We start from the raw sequence: 23,619 nt of genomic DNA, 5'->3' as shown, positions 1-23,619 counted from the left end.
AGACTAGGTCTATCTCACTGGTGACGTTGAGCATGTGCATCGCATCTGTCTGAAGTTAGCGAGTTTCCTCTGCCTACATTATCAATTCCGGGTGAAAACAGAGCCTGTTATGGAATTTATTGCTCAACCAGTTAAAATACAAAAGCAAATTTCAGAATATGGCATTCGTTTGCTATAACTGCAAGCATTGCCTGAGATTGAAGTATACAATTTGTTTGAAAAAGCCCATTGTTTGGACTTGCATTAGTTGGAAATTTCAGGATAAGGTTAACCCATTTAATATTGAATTTTATTTGTTATTGTTACAAATAAAACTTGCATCTTGACCAAATTGTGTAGCTCAAAAGCCCTTTGTTTTGGGCCATAAATTGAAGTATCTTTTTCAATACTTTAACAGTTGAGCTTGAAAACATATGAAAATAGACTTGGATAGAAACTTCATATAAAATTTGAATCTCATTTGCTTCTTTGTACTTTGAAATTATTTTCTACTTGTCCACTGTGCTATCTTCTCATGCAATTCGAGTTATTGCAGAGCGAGAGCTCTTAGGCTGGCAGTATGCTAGATCTATAGTCCAATGTCGAGCACACAGGCTAGAACCCTTGCAAGAGGATCCTTCTCTTCCATAGGAATTCTATGGAATTTCTTATGGTAAATTTCAGCAACTTGTGTTAAAAAAAGGTCTCTTGAAAAGAAGAATACCCATCTTGATGACTTAGTTACTACTTTAATTGCATTGTTCAATATGCTATTTTAAGCTCAAGCTAGGAAAGACGTTTAAAGGATGACCCTTACAACATCTGCCTCTAGTATTGTGATGGTGGTGCCTCGCACTTCTCTGTTCGGCAGTTGCAATAATGCTTACAAAGAGTCAAGATACGAGAAAGTAGGAACGAGGATACTCTTTATACCTTTTCTCCGAAATTGGATTTCCATAGATTGAAATCCATCCCTCCTAAGTTGCAAGTCATTGAAGCAAGTTTATCTCTTTGCAGCAAAGCTTTTATTTGGTCGATGAACTTGCATGATAGCAAGCACGTTGGTATCCAACGCCATCTTACATCTCCCAATTCGCCCTCCCAAAATGCTCGTGTCGAATGGAGACAGCGCACAGTCATGAACATGACACGTTCCATGCTTTTTGCAGCCGAGTTGCCTGAACGTCTCTGGCCAGAAGCTGTGAATACTTCTGTCTATCTCCTTAATCGTTGCCCTACTCAGCCCATCCCGAACATGACGCCTTTTGAGGCCTTCTATGGCTACCCACCCTCTATTTCTCATATCCGCATCTTTGGATGCCGCATGTACACTCATACTCCCAATGATACTCACGGTAAACTAGAACCTCGTGCTGAACTTCTACTTCTCGTTGGCTACTCAGCGGAAGCCAAGGCTTATCGCTTATTTGATCCTCGCACAAACAAAGTTTTGGTTCGCGGTGATGTGATCTTCGATGAAAGAGATGTTCTAAAAAATTCCTCTATTCTCTCTGATGATGACGTATCTACTCCCGTTCCCTCCGAAATCTCTCCACCCGAAATTGCTTTCTCTCCCCCCGAAGCTGCTTTCTCTCCACCCATTGCTTCTCCTCGATCCTCTTCTCACGACCCGCTACCACGCTGGTATCGACAAACTATGAAGGATTCCGGGATTATTCCCTTAGAACTTCCTTCTCCCGATCCTCGACGCTCTACCCGGACAGCTTCTTCCACTACCACTGCCTCCATTTTTACCATAGCCTATATCATACATTTTGAACCTGCCACTTGGCAGGAAGCAATTCAACATCCTGAGTGGCATCGTGCCATGGAACAGGAGCTTGAGAGCATTGATTGCAATGAGACCTAGATTTTGGTCGATCGACCCAATCACAAAAAGGTCATAGGAACCAAGTGGATCTTCTGAACAAAACTCAAAGCCGATGGAACACTGGACAAGTACAAAGCTCGCTTAGTAGTGCAAGGATTTCGCCAAAAACATGGTATCGATTATGAGGAAACCTTTGCACCTACTGGTCGATTATCATCCTTTCGCCTTCTTCTCGCCCTAGCCGCTCATCACTGCTGGTCTATCTATCAGATGGATGTCAAGAGTGCCTTTCTCAATGGCTACCTTGATGAGGAAGTCTATGTGGCTCCCCCACCAGGTGTTTCTCCTCCTGGCCATGAAAATAAGGTATTCCATCTCCGCAAAGCTCTTTATGGGCTTAAACAAGCACCTCGGTCGTGGTTCCACCGAATAGACACCTTCCTCAAAACTAATGGATTTCATTCCACTGCTTTTGATCCGAATTTATATATACATCAATCTTCAGAGGGGATCTGCTTTATCTTACTTTACGTAGATGATCTTTTGCTTTTGGGCTCTACCACCATGACACTTCATTTCATTAAAACTCAACTCAGCACCACATTCGAGATGACCGATCTCGGACTTCTCTACTATTTCTTAGGCATGGAAGTTGTTCAGCATTCTGATGGCATCTTTGTTTCTCAACAAAAATATGCTCTTCAACTCCTTGATCAGATCATTCCCCACGAGCCTAAGCTAGCTCCCACTCCCTTGGATCCCACAGTCAAGCTCTCAAAAGACTTGGAGTCTTCTCCCTTTGATGAACATCTCTATCGTCAGGTTGTTGGCAAGCTGCTCTAGCTCATTCACACTCGTCCGGATCTTTCTTACTCAGTTTCCATTCTCAGTCAGTACTTTAATGAACCCAAGCACACTCATTGGCATGCATGTATTCGTATCTTGCGGTTCATACGTGGTACTTACCTTTAAGGTTTACATTTCAGACCAGGACTAACACTACAGGGATACACTGATTCCGACTGGGCTAGCGACCCGGACAATCGCCATTCTCATGGCGGCTACATTTTCTCGTTCGGCTCGGCACCTGTTTCTTGGTCCAGCCGTAAACAAGAAACTGTTGCTGGATCTTCTACTGAGGCTGAATACCGGGCCTTGTATGATTGTACCACAGAGGCCATATATCTCCAACAGTTTCTGATAGAGCTACACTTTCCTTGTACTGAACCAACGATCCTCTACGTCGACAACAAAAGTGCCATCGCTCTCACCGGCAATCCCATTTTTTCCAACCACACCAAACATGTTGGCGTACACTTTCATTTTACTCGCGAGCAAGTGGAATTAGGTACTAATCGATTGGTATATGTTCCAGCTGCCGATAATCATGCTGACATTCTTACCAAGCCGGTTAACCGACCTACTCTTGAGCATCTCAGCCCACGGCTTGGGATTGGCGTACCGCCTCCTTCTCCTTAGCAGTATTTGTGTACTTGTGCTTAAGGAAGTGAACAAATCCCCTGTGAGGGCACTCCTTAAAGTACTTCTTTTTTTTACTTTCTGATTGTACCATCACTACTGGGCATTTAGTGAAGATGAAAACTTACTTTGTAGGCATCTTCATCTAAATGAAAACCCTCTTGTAATTTTTCATTTTTTTATTTTAAAGAAGAGGCTGATGAAGAAGATAGATCACTCTTGGAACTATTTCACCCCTAGAACAACTCTTTGCTTCTCCCTTCTACATTGGACATTGAGAGGGGGTGTTAAGCCAGGCAATCTCCAACTCTAGAGGACAGGATAATCAAAGACCAAACTGGCGCAAAGGTCAGATAAAATACAGGTAAAAGCCACAGGTGAATCTCTGTCAGGACGAAAATCAAAGCCAAAATACTCTGTTAAAACCTCGTCAAAAACAGGCACCAGAAGAGCCCAAAATCGGAGGCCAAAACTGGCCAAAATCTGGCCGACCAGACTGACCAGGTCGGTCAAAATCTGGCCGACCAGACTGGCCAGGTCGGCCAGATCTGGGCCGACCAGCTGGTTGACCGACTGGCCCTTCCCTATTTAAAGGGGGGGGGCCTAGGTGCTCATTCACCACTTCTGCTCCTGAGGTCCCTGCACACCCTGAGCTCCTGCCTCCTTCCTGCTTCCTGGCTGCCTCCTCTCTGCCTCTCGTTCCTGCCTCCTGGCTGCCTCCTCTCTGCCTCTCCTTCCTGCCTCCTTCCTGCTCCAGATCTGCCCCTACTTCTGCTCCAGATCTGCCCCAACTTCTGCTCCATCTACTGTTCTTTTTGCTCCAGATCTGCAGCAACCCTTGCATCAGTTTGCTGTCCCAGATCTGGTTCAGTTCCAACTTGTGGAGCTAGTGCAGAAGTCCACTACAATTGGCTGCCCTGGAGGACTGATGTTTGCTCCCTCCAAAGCTTCTCTCTCATACCTTCTCTTGTATTGAGTTCCTTTGGTGATATATATTTCTTCTTCAGCTATCATTAGTCTTCAGTGTTGTTTTATTTGTCTCCAAGAACTTTCTTTATACTATGCACTGGGTTTGTTGCATATGGGATAAACATCCTCACCCTGATCTTAGCAAAGCTCTTCAATGATAAAGTATGTCTTGGCTTTCCACACACCTGTGACTCTTAACACCATCGCACTTATTTACAAGGCAAGGGACCCCATGACCCCAGAAAACTATAGGACCATCATGATCAGACATGTCATGTCTAAGATATATGCATCAGTACTTGACACAGAGGTCAACCAATTCAGAGAGATGCGGGGACTTAGGTTAGAAGGCCAGGCCAGTTTCCGATATAACCACCGGACCATGGACCATATACACTCATGAGTGTCATCGAGGAGACTAGGTTATAGAGACAGAGGGTCTATTGTTGCCTTGTGGATTTACGCAAAGCCTTTGACACAGTACCGAGGGCTCGCCTATGTGACGACTAAAGGAGCTGGGTTACAACTAGAAGATCATATGAGTTGGCACTCGCACAGTCCTCTATTCACCTCACTCTCTCATTTGTATTAATTCACCTCTTTCTTCACCTCCTCAACTCTCAATCATGCTTTATTTTGCGTCGATTATTTCACCTTCCGCCTCCCTTCGCTCCATTGTTTCACCTCTTGGCTTCCTGCCCTCAGCCTGCTCTCTCTCTCTCTCTCTCTCCCTCACTCCCTCTCACCCTCTCCCTCTTCTCCTATTTCAGTCCTGGAGAGCCTTCACATGCCCGCCTTCTCCTCTACCTCCTCCCTTCAACCTGCCCTCATATATATTCTCACCTTCAGAGGCCCTCCTTCTCCTCTACCTCCTCCCTTCAGCTTGCCCTCGTATATCTACTCACCTGCAGAATGTTCTAGAGAAAGAGGCTTCGTCAAGAAGATTCACGCCCCCCGATTAAGGTAACAATATGATGGTGAATTAAAGAGGATCGCATGAGCATTAACTAATTAATAGGCCCCAAAATCCATGTGAGGGTACCTATTTACGAGAGGGTTTCGGGCAAAGCTAGGTGGATAGAGGAGATCTATTGGCATCAAACAAGGGTGCTCACTACACCAACCCAGTTTGGCCTCTACATAGGCAAGCTCGAGACATTTATGGAGACACTAGGGGGCCTGGATGCTCTCTCGTTGGTTCCTTGATTCAAATCCTACTATACGCAGACGACATGGTGCTTCTGCAGAGGCCCTCTAGAGACACCTAGATGCGTTAAAGCATCTTGTGTCTCGCACGGCTTGAGGGTCAACCTTGGTAAGACCAAGGTTATGATCTTCCAACCCATCTCGAGAAGCTTTTGATGGATCACCGGTGGAGATTGTTTCATCATACACGTATTTAGGAGTTCTCTTTTCTGACCCTATTTTCATGATGAGACCTACGATGCACGCCCGTTTGAGCAAAGGATATGCTTCATTAGTCCGCACGAGAGACAATGCTTCCACTCACACTTTCACGACCCTCGGACCAAGGCATCCCCTTTTTGACCACTTGGTCTGGCCAGCAGGCATGTATGGCAGCCCCTGTGGGAGCATGAATCTCTCAGATGCAGACTGGGCTAGGATAGAGTGCCTCCAAGTTCTCATGTTATCATGGATGATACACAGTAAGCCGTCAGTTTCCCACCAAATCATTCAAGCTGAGTTTGGGTCATCTCCGTTGCAGCTTGATGCGACATTCCATGTCATGACATATTTATACCATGTTAGAGAGTACGGTGACTGCACCTCAGGTCAACGTAGACTATCATCGTTAGCACTATCCTCTTCTATGACCCTAGCAGCTGAGGGTGATCAGAGATGCTGGCATGTGCACACATGCAGGTGGTTTGAGAGATTGGGATCCATAGGGATAGATTACCCCTCTTCCAGTATAGCATTGAGGCACAATCTCTCCCACTCGAATATCATGAGGTCAACCAGGTCATATGCACATTCATGACCTGGTTAGCAGTGAGTCAACTCCCAATGAAGTGAAGCTCAGCTTCTACAGGGATCATTGCTTGCGCATCTTCGAGGAGGGCTTTATTATTGATCCTCAAGGGCCCAGGTCCACCTCCCACATTCACTGAGGATCTCTATTGGATGGTTTCTTGTTTCATCACATCGACTCCGCATTGATGGAGTTTATGGTTTTCAATCTTATGAGTGACTATTGTGAGATTGAAACTGCACTATGTTGTGTTTTCAGAGGATGAGTTTGGGAATGTTCCTGGATTCATTTAGGTACATTGACTCCGCATTGAGTGTGTGCGAGCTGAGAGAGTATCCAAGAAGAGGCGCATCTGCACCTTATGTGATCAACAGGAGATCAAGTCAGAGTAGCACGTAATCTTCAGATGCCCTAAATGTTATGAAATCTAAGGCCGCTATCATTGTCTCTTAAGAGAAGGCTTTGGACTCCTCTCATGATTCCTCTCCTATCTAGATCAGAGATGCCTGGCCTCCTTCATCCATGAGGCAATTAGCCACAAAGAGTGTTTCGTTGAGATAGGGACAAGACACACAAACAAACTCATCTCAGAGTATGATTACGGAGTTCTTCTAGCCAGATCACACACCACCAGATCACGGGTGGTTGGTGAGGTAGAGATCCAGAGCCAACGACATGACATACTTGATAGAGGACAGACGCACAAATCATGCTTGGTGACATCCCATCCATGTTTAGGACTAGAGCACGATCGACTTGGGCTTAACCCCCAACCCAACCTGGGGTTAGGTTAAGCTAAGGGGTTCAACATACAACCAACTACGGGTTAGGTTAAGCTAGGGGGTACAACATGCAACCAACTATGGACTGGCCTACCCTCTAACCCCAATGGACTGGCCTACCCTCTAACCCTGATCATACGAGGTCCTTCCTAACCCCGAGTTGGGCTAAACCCCCAACCCAACCCAAGGGTTAGGTTAAGCTAGGGGGTTCAACATACAACCAACCATGGACTAGCCTACCCTCTCCTCCAAGTCCCCCTCAACTCCTTCAACATCCATCACGACTTGATACTCTACAATTGCAGCCATGACACCCTCTCCATATGCACGGATTACTAACAAGAAGGCTCAAAACGACCCATCCTCAGGCAACAGGATCAGATATTTTATATGCAACAGGCAGTGAGAGAGCTACAATTGGAGCTGGCAGAAGTAAAGGCCTAACTTCACATTCTGGAAGGGCCTGGTAAGCTCGCAGTAATTGATGAGGCTGTAAAATCTTGCAAGGATTCCCCCCCTACCCCGCAACTAGTCTCTACAGTCAAAGATCTTGTTCACACTGAAGTACAAACTGCTAAGAAGGAAGTGATTGTGGAAGTGGACAACAAAGCAAGTATGATATTCAAGCAGAGAACACGAAGCTAGATGTGATAATGCTCTAAAGAAGGAGGACTCCCAGAAGATTGGTACAAAGAGGAGGACACAGTGTGTGAAATATTGACAAAGATCAAAGCAAGCTTGCCCAACATTGAATGGGTGAATGATGATGAGCAAGATGATGACGACTCCAGGCCAGATTCTATTTTGCACTATAGAGGTCATGCAATCCTTGCTCTGAAGTCAAAAGATATGCAAATCAAGCTTCTTCGACAATCTTACGAGTTGAAGAGCACCAAAGTATGGACAGCAGAGGAGCTTACACAAGCTCAACTCAAGATTAAGGCAGCTGAATTAGCTAAAGTCAGGGCTGCCAGAAAGGATGAAAAATGGTCAGTTTACCATGAAGGCATAGCACTTATCAAAGAGTTTAAATCAAAACCAAAAGACTCTCAGTCTTAAACTAATGTATGGCTGTTTACTCTTCCAAATTATCATGTAGGTACTCCAAATAATATGGGTTGCTTTTTGCACTCCTTGGGAGCTGCCATGTGCCCTCCCTAAAGCAGATGTACTAGAGGGTTTCTTGCTGTCCCATAGACCTTTTGGTCTCCAATGGACGTTAATAGACTTTCTTTCTTTCTTTCTTTTCTATGATCCATCTATCTATCTATCTCTATATATATAATAATATATTTATCTATTTATATTTATATATTTATAATTTATATATATATTAGGGGATAGAGGAACCTTTCCTCCATGCTCACCAGACCGGAGACGTGACCTATAGGTGTGACAATGGCACTTGTTCATTGCGACGCTATAGCCAGGAGACCACAACAGACCACACATATCGACAACCACCAGTGCTCAATCACAGGCATAAAGCCTCACAAGAGAGAGAGAGAGAGAGAGAGTTAGAGTTTATTAAAAGTCTTCGGAAGGCCAAAGGGTCTATGAGACTAAAAGAACCTGATACAATGAGCTTAGGGGTGGAGCCACTAAGTGGGGATCAACACCCATGCTGAATACAAAAAGAAAACCCATAATCATGATCATAACGGCCTCTCTCTCTCTCTCTCTCTCTCTCTCACACACACACACATTTTGTAAAAAGCAGCATCTTATTTTGAAGAATGTACATTCATAGCTGCCCCAAAGTGTAGCAGCTACTATTCAAAACTAAAAATAGTGATAAAACACTTCTAGCTAGGCCAGAGGAACATTCCAAGAAAATGCACATCCTGGAGAGATTAATGCAGGGAGGAATGAAAGAAATGATAAACATCCACTGAAGAGTGCTCATACAAATGAATGTTACGGGCATGATATAGTGACCACAGAGCCTATAGCGACACCAGCTGAAGAAGTAAACATGGTCTGGTGTAGATATCTACCAAACAACCAGCAAAGCCTATCAAAAAAAATCTCGAAAAACAAGCATGAAGGTAAGTCCAAAATCTGGGAAGAAAACCATGAGCAACACCGTGGGTCCAGAGCAGATGCAAGACCGTCCCCCTCAAATGTGAACAGGAAGGGCAAGCTGAACAAGCTACGCCTGGCAGCCAACAAAGTGACCACCGGTTAAGGGCCTACCAAACAGCGACTCCCTTATAATTCGTTATGCTAGTGCTAGATTCCAATGGTTTGAAAGTAGCAGTCACGTTTAAGAATGAAGGATAAGTGTTATTGTCGATTGAGGGTATCCTTACCCGCATAGATTCAAAAGAGACGAATTATTACAATTGAGTTGAATACATATCATTGCAGTTCTTCTTTTATGCAAGAAAGCTGCTCTTCTCTCTATATGCTTTCTTTGCCACGAGGTCTTCTTGTTTGATTAGGGTGTTGTCTTTTCAACATGGGCTAAGGGTCTAGGGCTAGCAATATACTTTATTGGAGTGTCATTTTTCCATCTATCTTTTATATTTGCTTTCAGTCATCCCAACAGCCGCCCACTCACTATCTTTTGGCTGATTGTTTTCTTGTGAATTAGGCCATGTAGTAACATGCGGCGGAGTAGTATTATCCCACATATGGAAAGATACAAGGTTTGGGTTTTGTTGGATACTCCTGTGCAGGGCTCTGAGGCAAGGCATCTAACGGTGAGCGTCTGCCAGTGTGGGTGTTGTGGACGCCCGATCGAAGATGGCAAAACCTACTTTCCTAGGTCCTATTGCACCTCTTTCAATGCTCTGCCCTCCCATAACATAACCACCATTCGGTGTTTTCCTCTTTGTATGGTTTGGGGTCAATGGTTTGTCTGCTGAGGGCTGGTCTGCTTTTGTGCTGCCACAACCTCCTTAAGCTCATTGTAAATCTCAACCTCTTCACTGTTAATTCATCTCCCCAAAAACAATGATCTCTCCCTGTTGGGATAATTGGCTGCTATCCTTCTCTAGCTCACAATTAATCCTTCCATGCCCATGTTTGCTGGATGCCCTAGTGGGCTACCATGAGTATGTGTCAAAGAATAGTTTTTGAGGTAGTGTGCAGGCATCATGCTCCAAGTTTGCCAAGAAAATCACATCATCATCCTCTATTGGGTCCTAGGATGACTCCTTTTTGCAATTCCAAAAACAAATGTGAAGTGAAGTGGTCCCATAGTATCTTCCTATTTGGAAGATGTGCCAGAATTATTGGCACCTTGTTCCCCTTCATTCTTCTATGTTTGACTGCTGGTTTTTTGCTGTGCACGCGCGCACGTGTGTGGAAATGGTTTTTTACCTCAAAAAATGTGTGCGCGCACATGCGGACAGGCGTGTGTGTTCTTACCCAAAAAAGAAATGTGTGTGTGTGCACGCACGCGTGCGCATATTCTATTGATTTAGATGGATGCTTTAGTTTTGCAGTAGTGTTTGCATGGCATTGATTTTCCTGAAGATGCTCTTTTTATCAGCCAGGCCTATGCAGATGACTCTTTTTTCTTTCTAATAAACTTGGTAACAGATGTTCAGCATCTTATGCAAGCACTTGATTTTTTTGGCCTTGCGGCTGGGTTGAAATCGAATTTCACTAAATCCAAACTCTTGCCTTTGCATGAGTGTGACTAGCTTGCCCTTTTGTGGCTTGGCCTAGTGCTGCCTCTTGATCAGATAGAGCGTCAATTGGGCTACCCTATTGAATGGCATATTTATTTGCCACAAGAGAGACTTCGTGTATTGCAAAAGCTCTTTAATAACATAGACTATTGGAAGTTGTCTACTTGGCCACTGCATGTTCGTCTTTGCATAGTGCAGTCCATTCTCATGGCTTATGTGCAGTTTCATTTCCCACTTATTCCTAGGTCTTTTTTGGATATTGAGAAATTCATGTCCAAGGCTATGGAATGTCTTTGGCACACAAGAACTGATCGTAAGGTGCTATGGCTCCTCAAATACAATTATGCTTGTTCGCCCAAGATGCATGGGGTTTTGAATATTTTTAACATTCATACACGTGTTAGCTCACAAGGCTACGCTTTTGCTCACCTTTATGCTTTCCTGTCTGATTGGCTCTCTTTGCACAGATGCCTGAAATCTTATCATTATTTACCTCCATAGCCGTGGATTCAACAGTGGGGTAATCATTTCTGGCATCTTGCAAATCCCTTGCTTGGTGAAAGGTTTGTCTCAGACACATCTAGAACAGTAAACTGCCCTTTACGCAGCACAAAGCTCAAAGAAATATATTCTTGAATGCACTCGTAAACAATATGGCAAACCCTAAAAAAGTGAGTAAACGTCTTTTGTAGGAGCTACAACGGTCGGAATCCTAATCAAACCCTAGGCAATAGAAGACCACTTCACCCCAAAATTGTGACACCTTTTAAATCACCACAAATAGTCGCTGCTTCTTTAACTATTGTAGCTTAGTAACTTAATAACCCTCTAACCTTGATCCCAAGGGTACATTCCAATATTGGAAAAAACCCCTTAAAGAAATGCCATGCAAAACATGCCCCAAGGCTCATGACCTAACTACCCTAAAGAGGCACAACTCTCGGCACAAAGGTCATCACAACCTATTAGGCCATCAAGACTCAACTGTGAATTATAAAGCAACCTAGTTGAGAAACCACTACAACAATAATTTTACCATTCACCTTTCATGCCAAATCCACACAATCATAGAAGAGCACTAATCTTCATTTGTATTGAGAAGAGGACATCAAAATATTGAAAAATGATAGTACAAGATTTTCACTACCATCTTTGTTTGGGTGCCAAGTATGTTGACTATATTGTAAGTTGCAAAACTCTGCTCAACACACTTGGCATTTATGCCTATGGGAGAGGCAAGATGTATTGTTGGAGCTTGGATACTTGCTTTGCCAAGGCACAGACCCACAGGAAGAAAAATAGTGCTTTATGTACAAGCAGATTAGGTACCACATCCAAATCACTAAATGGGTTGGACACTGTCAAGGCATCGATACTCCCATTGACAAACTACGACAATGAAGAACCAACTCCTTTATTGGCAGATGCATAGGCAGAGTAACATAGCCCAAAAGGTATCCTTTTTGTTTTGGCTATTTGCTGATGGATGGGAGTATACCATTATGTGCCCAACCCCAACAAACACATCAACACGGCTATATACTCTTCATCTTATCCTCTCCAAGGTGCAGGTCAGTTTCAGAAGTTTCATAGGCTTGCCCAATTTGTGAAGCCTGGCCTAGGAATGCCACATGACACTCAACCAAAGAAAAGCACACACCCCGCAATGCATTAGATCCTACTGAATGATATGAAAATTAACCTTTGCTGTGGAACTAGCTATACAGCCTACTAGAAGGCGCATCATGAGCGCAATGTTTGTAAGATCTCAAGGGAAATAACCACAAATTTTGATTCTATCTTTTTGATGGACCCTACACAGCCTATACAAACAGAGTAAAGCACCTTTACATATAATGTAGGGCTGGAATGTTTCCATGCACTGTTAGTACATCTTCAGTGGCTGCTAATGTGACAGTTGCTTGTCCTTAAAACTGACAATAAAGGGGCCACAGTTTCTTTCATCTCCTTTATATCTCTATGGGAAGAATCTATTACAATATTGTTGCTTCTACACACACCTCTCCTTTATATATCTATGAGAAGAATATATTACAATATAGTCACTTCTTGACACCAAATTTGAAAGGCACGTCTGATCTCAAAGGCTAACACAAACCTGTGAACGGTAAAAAGGCCAGACTATCTAATTAGGACCAGTCGCCATAGTTTAAGAGTCCAGTAAAATATTAGCAAACCAACGATGGTGTTTTCCCTGCAGCCATTGGACAAGCAGGCACACCTTGCAAGTTTGCAGTTGAACTGCCTTCATGACATAGTTGTGCTTGACAGATTGAAATCACAACTCTTGCCTTGCTAGAAGCTCTTTTGTTCATTTCTTTTTTTTTTTCCCCAGGTATTATTTCCCTGATAAGGATGGTACAGGGGCACACGCTGGCACATGTCCTATATGCAAATTGAATTTTGACATAGAAATTCAACCCAAAGGCATAGGAAAAACACAGTAAAATTGCAAGCCTTGAAAGGAGTATTGATGGAAAATAATGAAGATATACGGACTCCTTGAGATGTAAAGCTGCCAAATATGCTCCTCTCACCTCCCACACTTTCTTCTCTGCATTCCATGTTTCTCCACTGTTTGGATAAACCACGATATGTTTTGATGTGACCTGAAAAAACAAAGACAGGCATCAGATGTCCTTTCCCACAAACAAAGTAATTCCTAACAATTATAATGTGAACAGGGGTTTATAAGAAGGATTCAAGCAGACACAACACAACTGTGCAGCAGAAATCCTTGAGCTTCTTTCGAACATCCTTTGAGATGTTTGACATCAAAATATCCAAAGTAATGAAGAATAACAAGATTGAAATTCGTAAAATCTCATAAAACACAATTCATTCCGCTTTGATGACTTATGGCCAGAACAGTAAGTTATATAGATCATACTGCAGCTGTGGATGAATATTTGGATCGAAGTGTAAAATCGGCTGCATCCATGGTCAAACGATGTGCCCTGCTTGTACAAATGAACTGGCCCATTCCACCTGAATCTCATATGTGAAGTCATGTGCAGTGTCTTGCCTGTCAGGCAGCCTGTGCTATATTATCAAGATACAAGCATAGATGGAGGACAGAATAACATAAAGAGAGGACTGCCCAACAGTTAAATAATGGAATGTGTGATTCAAAATATCACTTGGTCTGCGGAATACCAGATCTTATCTACATATTGAGTATCAATCAAGAGACCTGAAATATCTCTAAAGTTGCATGATAGTGCCATACATAGGCACACATGAAGTCTGCACCATATGTCTCGTCTGCTAGCATTCAATTAGAAAGAGCATTACCTAAGACCTTATCATGATGGGTAGTTGAGCAAGGGTATGCCCAAAAAAACTACGTTTAGGGCAGCCTATCTGACAAAAAAAGGTGGAAGCATATTGATATATAGAGGGAGAAATTCCACAAATTGGCAAATCAAAAAGACAAGTGGATTCCTTTATCTGTGAGAGTGTAAAAAGTGCCTACAGGTCCCAAACTCCGTCGTTTGGAAAGAGCTTGGATTTCTTGCAAGGAGGGATAGAGTCCTAAATGTCCGGACGGGTGACACCCAGTCCATCTACCATAAAGACCAGAGACAACAGCTCAATGGGGAAATGTCCCTCTGTCAACCAAGCTGCCATGCCCCAAGTGAAGTCCATTGGATCCATCGCACCCTAGCCACAATCCTAAGAGAGCACTGCCAAATTCTCTAAGCCATTGGACAACTCCACAAGCAATAAGCTATTGTCTCAAGGTCCCCGGCATCACAACAAGGATAAACCCCATCTAACCTCATCTGATTCAACCATGGTCCTATGGTCAGGCCTACATGGCCTACTAGCCAAAAGAAAGAAGAGATCTTCCTCGAGCAAAGGCTAGTCCCGGGATAGGTCCTCCACATGAAACCTTCTAGTCTCTAGGATGATCCCTCCACAAAGAGGGATACATCATCTGCACTTAGCTCCTCCTGTTGAATAGAGAAGCGCCTCCCCCATCTGTGATCGGAATAACTACCTAAGTGCCTCTGCCACCAAAAGAAAAGAAAGGGAGCTAGAGGAAAGCCTTGACGCATGGAGTGGGAGAGTGAGAAGGCCTCCCCTATGTGACCCCCAATGAGAACCTAGCTAGAGCTTGTAATAGACTTCGTCTATCCTAGTCCTTTCTTTCTCCTAAATCTCTCCTTCGTCGTTGAAATAATCACGGGCGATGGCTTTTCAGTTATTCCACCCAGCCAATTCTCAGAGGATAGATCCTCATCAGATTACGTACGTTATTTCATACCTATCCAAGAGACCCTCAATTCCCTAGATAGTTCTCCTTGCCAAATGTCATCAATTTAGCCTCTCCACTTGGTGCACCTTTTTTTCCCTCTCTTGGGGCACATTAAAAACCACTTGCCCCTTGGCATTATTGCACATTTAGGTGCACCTAGGCCTTAGCACTCAGAACTATCTAGTCAATGCCATCTCGCCCTCACCTAGGACCTTGGCAGTTACTTCTCTTGACCATTTCAATTACGCACATTAACTATTACAAAAGTTGGTCATCTAAGAGAAAATGCCCACCGATCTATCCGAGGTCATGCTATCCCGGCTAGAGCATAACATTCCTTCCCTCTTCAAGCATCAGCGTCCTCGATGATGAAATCTGGGAAAGCTCTCCGTAACTGGTATACGGATTCCCAAGTAGCTTCCGATAGAGGCTGACCATGCCATGCAACCAACACCGTGGGTATCTTCCGATTTCGTATTTGCATTGTTCCTCGATCCAGGATTCTTGTTGGTTTGCGCCTTGCAATATCCTCTATCTCCTGAAACAAAACCACACCTTCGATTAGTGAGTCACCTGTATGCAAAAATTTCTTTAAGCGCGAAACATGAAAAACCGGGTGCACCTTACACCCCTGTGGCAATTCTAATTTATAGGCTACACTGCCTATTCTTTTTAGAATTAACCACGGCCCACAGTATCGAGGTGATAACTTAGCACACTCTCCTGAAGTCAACGACTTCGAGTGCGAAGGAACTCTGAGAAAAACTTTTTCTCCTTCTTTAAATACTCTTATAGACCGATTTTCATCCGCATACACCTTGGCTCTAACCATAGCCTGACGGATATTAGCTCTCGCAAGTGCTAGCATCTCCCGCATCTGAACTACAAAGTTCGCGGCACTAGGCACTTTCTGAGGTACTCCAACTATAGTCGGATTGGCTGGTCTATAACCATAGTTCAGTTCAAACGGACTGAACCCGGTAGATGAATGCTTCCTATCATTGTAGGCAAACTCCAACAATGGCAACCACTTGTCCCATGTATGTTGCCTCAATGACACATATGCCCTCAGCATATCCTCTAAAGTTTGGTTGACTCTCTCCGTCTGACCATCCGTCTCAGGATGATCCCCACTACTCATTCCCAACTCAGTCCTTAGTGTCTCAAAAACGGCTGTCCAAAAATGACCGGTAAATCTAACATCTCTGTCTGACACTATGGATCTAGGCAATCCATGCAGACGAAATATATGTCTAATAAACAAATCCGCCACTTGCGGGGCACTAACGGACTCTCTAGTCGGAATGAAGTGAGCCATCTTGGTTAGACGATCAACCACCACAAGGATAGAATTATACCCTCCTTGTGTTGCAGGTAGCCCTACAATAAAGTCCATGGAAATGCTCTCCCACTTACTTAGTGGTATTTCCAAGGGCTGTAAAAGTCCGGGTGGCTTCACCCGCTCGGCCTTGCTTACCTGACACGAGAAACACCGTGTCACATATTCATGAATATGCTTTTTCATCTTTGGCCAAAAGAAATCTCGCTTCACGAGATCATATGTCTTCTCGACTCCTGGATGTCCCGCACACGGGCTATCATGGCACTGTCGAATGACTCTCTGCCTGAGATCATTCTGACCAGGTACTACAACCTTGCCATTTCTAACTAGCATACCATCCCTTATGGTATATCTTGCATAAGTTTGGCCTTTTCTGGATGCCAGGTCATCCTTTTCACTTTCCCCGGGTTTTAACACATGAGCTTTAGGCCATAAGCTCTGGACAAACTCGTCCACTTTTTGAGTTTCTCTGATCTCGGTCATTAGAGCACTCTCTAATACTGTGAAACTCAGGTTGTGCATAATGCAAGACAACGCATCAGCCACCTTATTATCTTTTCCTCTTCGGTACCGAATCGTCAGATTAAACTCCTGCATGAGCTCTGCCCACCTAGCTTGGCGGCCCCTCAAGTCAGGCTGTTTACAAAAATGTTTCAGAGTATCATGATCTACATCCACATAAAACTCTGAACCATACAGATAATGCCTCCATGTTTTCAAAGCATGGATAACAGCATACAACTCCAATTCATGAGTTGGCCAATTCCTCTGAGAGGGAGAAAGCTTCTTGCTTTCAAAGGCTACTGGCCTTCCCTCTTGAAGGAGGACTGCTCCTACCGCAATGCCACTTGCATCGGTTTCTAGGAACAACGGTTTCTGGGGATCAACTATTTTTAACACCGGTCCTGAGACCACAGCTTGTTTTATGGTGTTAAAACTTTCCTATTGATTCTGTCCCCAAATAAAAGGTACTTTATCTGAGGTCAAATCAGTCAATGGCGATACTATTCCGGAATATCCTTTGATATGCCTTCTATAAAACTGGACAAATCCCAAGAATGATCGCAACGCGGTCAGACTCTGAGGGATTGGCCAAGTTAGTATCGCAGCCACTTTCTTCGGATCCATTTCTACCCCCTGTGGAGTAATTATGAACCCTAAGTACTCAAGCCTAACCATGCACAGTATAGTTTTCTTTTTATTCACGTAAAGACTGGCTTTCCTCAACGTACTGAACACTATTCTTAAGTATTCACGATGCTCAGTAACACTTTTACTGAATATCAAGATATCGTCAATAAAATGTACTACGAACTTTTCGATATACGGACGTAGTAAATCGTTCATAAGCATGACGAAGGTCGCTGGAGCATTGGTAAGTCCGAAGGGCATTACCAAAAACTCATAATGACCAAACCTGCTTCTAAAAGCGGTTTTATGCACATCCTCAGCTCTAATCCAGATATGATGGTAGCCGCATTTAAGATCTATCTTCCTGAAAATCACGGCTGCATGTAATGCATCTAGCAAATCATCAATCCGAGCCATCGGATACCTGTGCTTAACAATGATATTATTCAATGCTCTGTAATCTATACAGAGGCGAAACGTATCATCCTTTTTCCTCTTTAATATCACTGGCGAAGCAAAAGGTGAAAAACTTGGTTGAATCTGCCCCAACTTGAGGTATTCTTCCAGTTGTCTACGCACCTCCGCCTCTTCAACGAAACTCATTCTATAGGGAGGTCTATTTACAGGTTCTGCCCCCGGGATCAGTTCAATCTTATGTTGAACTTTCCGCTCTGGAGGTAACCCATAAGGTAGTTCATCCCTAAAACATTCAGAGAACTCCTCTGTTATAAGATTAGCCAGCTTGGCCATCTCACCACTTTGCGTAACATCAGTGTTAGCCGAAGACTCATCCACCGGCTCTACCGATGCTGTGCAAAGGAATAAAAACTCTACTTGAGCCTTTCTGATTTCCATCACGGAAACCAACGGTCCCTGAGGTATATCTTTTTCACCTCGCAATACATAAAGCACATCATTCATCTTGAATTGATATACGTGCTTTTTTCAATCAATAGCTGGATTCTTCCTAGAATGCCACGCCATTCCCAGGGCTATATCTGCATGAGCAAGCTTGGTCATTTCAAAATCAAGCTTCTCAGCATAGTCCTGAATCCGAAGTTCCAACTGGGTAACCCTTTGGTCCCATACTTCAGTTGAACTTCCATCTACCATCCTGACTGTATACGCATAGTCAGATGGACTCGTCTTTAATTTCAGCCTCTTCACGAGTTTGGAGTTAATCACATTGTGAGTTGACGCCGAGTCAAACAACACAATGACATCATGACTGGCCACTTGCCCTTTCATTTTAATTAACTCCATATCATTAAAGGCCGTATACCCCGTTGCTGCGGGCTTAGATAGGATGTTATCAGGTGCACTCGTCACTAACTTAGCAACAGACACACATAACAAACAAGGTACTAACCTCTGAGAAGGTCCCGCCAGTTGCATCTGCATATGTTCCGCATTGGGACTCTCCCTGCATTTCTACATCGCATTCAGATATTATCATATTAGCCGTGCGACGGTCTTTATTCAGTGGACAATCCTTCCACTGATGTCGCTGAAGGCAGCCAAAGCACAATCCTTCTTTTCTAGCTTTCTCTTTTTGTTTAGGGGTCAACGAGGACTTTGACCAAGCCCGAGCTGCCATTGGGGTTATTTTCCTTTTCACCCCAACGATGGTACTTGTTTTTACTGGTCCCTCAACCGGCTTCACCTGCTTGGTTTGGCCACTTGGCTGTGAGACACTCGTCTTTGAAATCCATTTCCTCTGAAATCCCCCTTTTCTCGGGTGCTCATATTGAGTCCCTGCCTGCACAAATCCACCAGATCTGCCTCTGGCATCCTCATAGTTCAGGGCTACTGCTATAGATTCATCTAGTGTAGTCACATATTTAGCCCGAACTTCCATTTTGATTTTGTCGTTCAGTCCATAGATATAGTCTTTTAACTGAACCGACATAGGGAGAGGGTCTGTTATTTTCATGACACATTCCCTGAATTTGTCAGTGTACTCTGCCACTGACAGACTCCTCTGACGAAGATTTCTATAAGCATCCCAAGCTCGGGATTCTTCATCAGGTGGAAGAAAGTGTTTCTTGAATTCAGCTTTAAACCCTTCCCAGGTGGTTGGAGCAACTTGATCCTTCTGTTGCTTTATCCACCATCTGTCCGCTACCTCAATAAACAGGTGTGTGGCCTCGCGGATTTTCTTTAGATCGGATCTAATCTCACAAATGGCGAAGGCTTCTTCCCACTTGTGTAACCAAACCTCGATCACATCAGAGCTGCGCTCGGTCATCCGACCAGCGTACTTCTCCGGTCTATAATTAGCGATATTAGGCACTTTGACCCTTGCGCGCTCTAAGGAATGTATACTGGGCTCTGGCTCTACTGGAGCTTTGCCCTTATCAATTCTAGACGGTCTAGCCGACAAGGCTTGCACCATCTCCCTGATCTCATTTTGACTAGCATTCACTTGCAGCTGCTGGTTCATAATCTGCTGTAAAGCATCCTCTAATATCGAAATCCTACCAATCACTGTAGGTGCTGCCTGATGTGACATCTGTTGTGTAGACTGTACTCTAGACTCATTAGGATTCACTCTTGAATTCTGCCCTTCTACTTCCATAGGTTCACAGTGGAAGATGGGGTTTTTTTTTTTTTCTCTTCCTCTTTTTTTTTCTTTTTTTTTTTTTTAAAAATAATAACCCAAATAACCAATATATACACCCTTCACTTCTGTCCTGCTTTCCTGTTTTTTTTTTTCAGTGCAGAAATAACAGGACCAATTGAAACCAAAAAAAAAACTGTACGGGGAAAAGAGCTCCCTGATAAAATAATCTGACGTTGCAAAACCCAGGCGAGCGTTGCCTCACGAAAGAAACCAGGCAGCCCAGTGGTTGGAGGTCCAAGCCCAAAACGATGGCTCAGTAATAGATGTGCATCACCAGAGTCGCCCTTTTATCTTCGCACGCAGGGATGCCAGCAGTTGCCCCAACGACCCCTTTCCAAAATGTGTCGACGTCCGCTCGAAACCGACGAAGTCAATAGCCTCGTTTACCCGTCACCACCTTGGACTGCTTATCCACCTTAATCAATCGTAATTTCTTCACCACCTACCGTCCGTCTACGTAGCCCCTTCACGCACAACCTTCGTAGGCCACGGTGACCTTTAATTTCGATACTCAGGTATGCGCGTCGCTCGCGCTTCCACGACCCATCTCTGCTTACTAACAACCAGCCATATTCCAAAGCGGAACAAACAGGTTCGTTACGTGATACCAAAATGTCAACAGGTTCGTTATGTGACGGTCTTCACCAAACTCTCGCTCGAGGCGATCCAACCCTGTCGTCGTCTAGCAAGCCTGGGCGTCAAAAGCGAAGCTGTAGAGCTCGATGAAGGGAGTGACGCCTAAGTGACTGCGTATGCGACGGTGTGGTCGGAGGAGACAAAGTTCTTCGTCTTTGCTAGCGCCATAGCTCGACTCTCAGGATTCGAAGTTTACAGTGCTTCCCATCCATAGATTTCGTCGTAAATTACAAACTCCCCCTTCATCCTCTAGCCTTGCTCTGATACCAAAATGTAATAGACTTCGTCTATCCTAGTCCTTTCTTTCTCCTAAATCTCTCCTTCGTCGTTGAAATAATCACGGGCGATGGCTTTTCAGTTATTCCACCCAGCCAATTCTCAGAGGATAGATCCTCAACAGATTACGTACGTTATTTCATACCTATCCAAGAGACCCTCAATTCCCTAGATAGTTCTCCTTGCCAAATGTCATCAATTTAGCCTCTCCACTTGGTGCACCTTTTTTTCCCTCTCTTGGGGCACATTAAAAACCACTTGCCCCTTGGCATTATTGCACATTTAGGTGCACCTAGGCCTTAGCACTCAGAACTATCTAGTCAATGCCATCTCGCCCTCACCTAGGACCTTGGCAGTTACTTCTCTTGACCATTTCAATTACGCACATTAACTATTACAAAAGTTGGTCATCTAAGAGAAAATGCCCACCGATCTATCTGAGGTCATGCTATCCCGGCTAGAGCATAACAGAGCTGCATGCATAAAGGGCAGAAATCTCTGCATGACACCCTCAAAGAAAGGCAAGTCTACGCTGTCATAAGCCTTCTCAAATAGGAGAATAGCAAGAGGCTGGGCCTCCTCCCGTGCCCAAGCTACTGCCTTCCAAAAAGTGAAGATGTTGTCTTCTCTCGTACAAAACCTGTCTAGATGTGGTGGATGATGTCAAGGAGGTGTGGATGGAGTAACAAGCTCAAGGCCTTGGCTAAGATCTTGTAGGCGATGTCTAATAATGGAATCGGGCACCACTAGCAAATATCAACCCAATCCCCCTACCCTTTCAGGATCAAGCAAATCCAGCCTCAGGAAACGACTGGGGGAGATCTCCTAAAAAGACAAATGTCAGGGACTGCCTTCCTAAAAGTGAAGATGTTGTCTAGGATGCTCCTCTCTTGTACAAAACCTGTCTAGATGTGGTGGATGATATCAGAAAGGTGTGGACGGAGTAGCAAGCTCAAGGCCTTGGCCAAGATCTTGTAGAAGGGTCCAATAACGTAATCGGGTGCCATTAGCCAATGTTGACCCAGTCCCTCTCTCCTTTCAAGATCAAGTAAATCCAGCCTCGTACAAGCACCTGGGGCAGCAACAGTAAGTTGAGATCTCCTAAAAGGACAAATGCAAGGGACTGCATCGAAAGAATAGTGGAAATAAGTCATCCTCAGTTGGGCATTTCTGCATTAGGAGATACTGGAGGGTTTTTAACAATTCCTGAGTAGTGGAAGGGGCTTCCATCTATGCAATAATGCACAAAGTGACCACAGCGGGGATGTGGGTATAGACCTCCTCTCAGACTGCCAGCATCTGTGAGGTCTCCTCCTCTACCTAAAAGAGCTACCAGTAGGAGTTAGTCATTGTCAAGATATCTTGTGGATCCGATTGCATCTGGCCTCCCTCATCTCTCAACCGCTGTAAATGAGTTCTTGCCAGATCTAGGGGCCCATGGGCTGGAAGAACTACTGTGTCATCTGCTGCACTTGCCTTGCTCAAGAGCTGTGGTAAGAGTACTTTGCTTGTCAGATCTCCATTGTCTACAAGTCAAGGTTGGCGCTCTCATATTCATGCACTAGCCATTAAGAGGAGGCTAGTTCCTGCTTCCTAAGCCCCTTTATAGTGGCTAGGTTCCTCCCGAGTTCCCTCTCTCTTTCTCTCTCTGTCTCTCCTAGAGGGTCTGCCTACATTTCAACACATGAGACTAGAGATTTATACTGCTCCCTTGTATGGCATCGACCCAACCACATCAACTTATCCTGACACCAATCCTAATCTACCAATCATCAACTTCCTAGTCAAAAGTCAACCAACTATGGTCAGATTAAGCCTAAACTAGGTTAGTCAATTATGCTTGATCGAACTAAAATATGATAGCTAGCTAGCATCGAGGTCAACCTAACTAAGACCAAGCTAAAATTAACTAGCCTGAGGCCCTTTAGAAAAAGTAAACCCTAAAGACCTAAGTCCATTCATGCAAGCACTAGTCCTAAAGCCTCTTATAGGTCATAGTCTAGTCATTTACGGCAATGGAACTTACATTGGACAAAGATTTGAAGCACATCATTAGTACTTTTTTTGACATTATACAAAGCCTAATTGTTGCATCAATACCGTACTATTTTCGGTACTTTTCAGCGTATATTGATCAATAAGATCTTCACCAAAATCATAAATACACTAGAGATTACAATTTGTAAGCTCCAAAAGGTCAAAGTTCATATTCAATTCCCATTCCATAACACAGGAAAACGTTGTTATGATATTCATTTTGGATCTTAATCGCAAATTTGATGATAACACCTACGGCAATTAGACGCTCACATAGGTAAACAAATTTAACATGATGAAGTTATGAAAATTTGTCACAAAATAAAACACTAAAAAACCGTCAACACTAGATAAAGAAGCTGAAGTTGCTGAGAAGCAAGTAGCATGGGATCAAGGAGCTGGATCAGTTTTAAACATAACCAACAACATCAAAGATGGCATGATAATCATCAAGGATTTAGAACAAGATAACAGCTATGTGTGCATAAAAATCATTGCAGAACCAAGTGGACACCAAGAACACGTTAAGCATCATTATGCTAGAAAAAAAGTCAAAATTGTAGAGAAGATTCAAACTGAATCAGGAAATGACTACCTTGTCACACTAACAGGATATTT

General features: G+C 43.8%; 1 protein-coding gene across 3 annotated transcripts in view; it reads right to left on the bottom strand.

Annotated features, from left to right (window-relative positions):
* The window catches only part of LOC147894420 (homocysteine S-methyltransferase 2-like), a 46,175-nt gene that overhangs the window by 2,535 nt on the left and 20,021 nt on the right, over positions 1-23,619 (bottom strand). For 2 of the 3 annotated variants that reach the window (XR_015542076.1, XM_087384410.1), the window contains exon 6: positions 13,233-13,304. Coding sequence is in view for 2 of the 3 variants with exons in the window: in XM_087384410.1 (XP_087240536.1) it covers positions 13,233-13,304 (72 nt within the window). In the remaining variant the exon portion in view is untranslated. Of the gene's footprint in view, positions 1-13,194; positions 13,305-23,619 lie in introns of all 3 variants that reach the window. The other variant, XM_087384411.1, reaches the window with a different exon arrangement.

Source organism: Dipteris shenzhenensis, chromosome 14, assembly GCF_047967505.1.
Source record: "Dipteris shenzhenensis isolate YYH24624 ecotype China chromosome 14, Dip_SZ_1.0, whole genome shotgun sequence".
In the NCBI taxonomy this organism is placed as follows: domain Eukaryota; kingdom Viridiplantae; phylum Streptophyta; class Polypodiopsida; order Gleicheniales; family Dipteridaceae; genus Dipteris; species Dipteris shenzhenensis.
The sequence above is the reverse complement of the archived record's forward strand: the minus strand, read 5'-3'. Positions and strand labels throughout refer to the sequence as shown.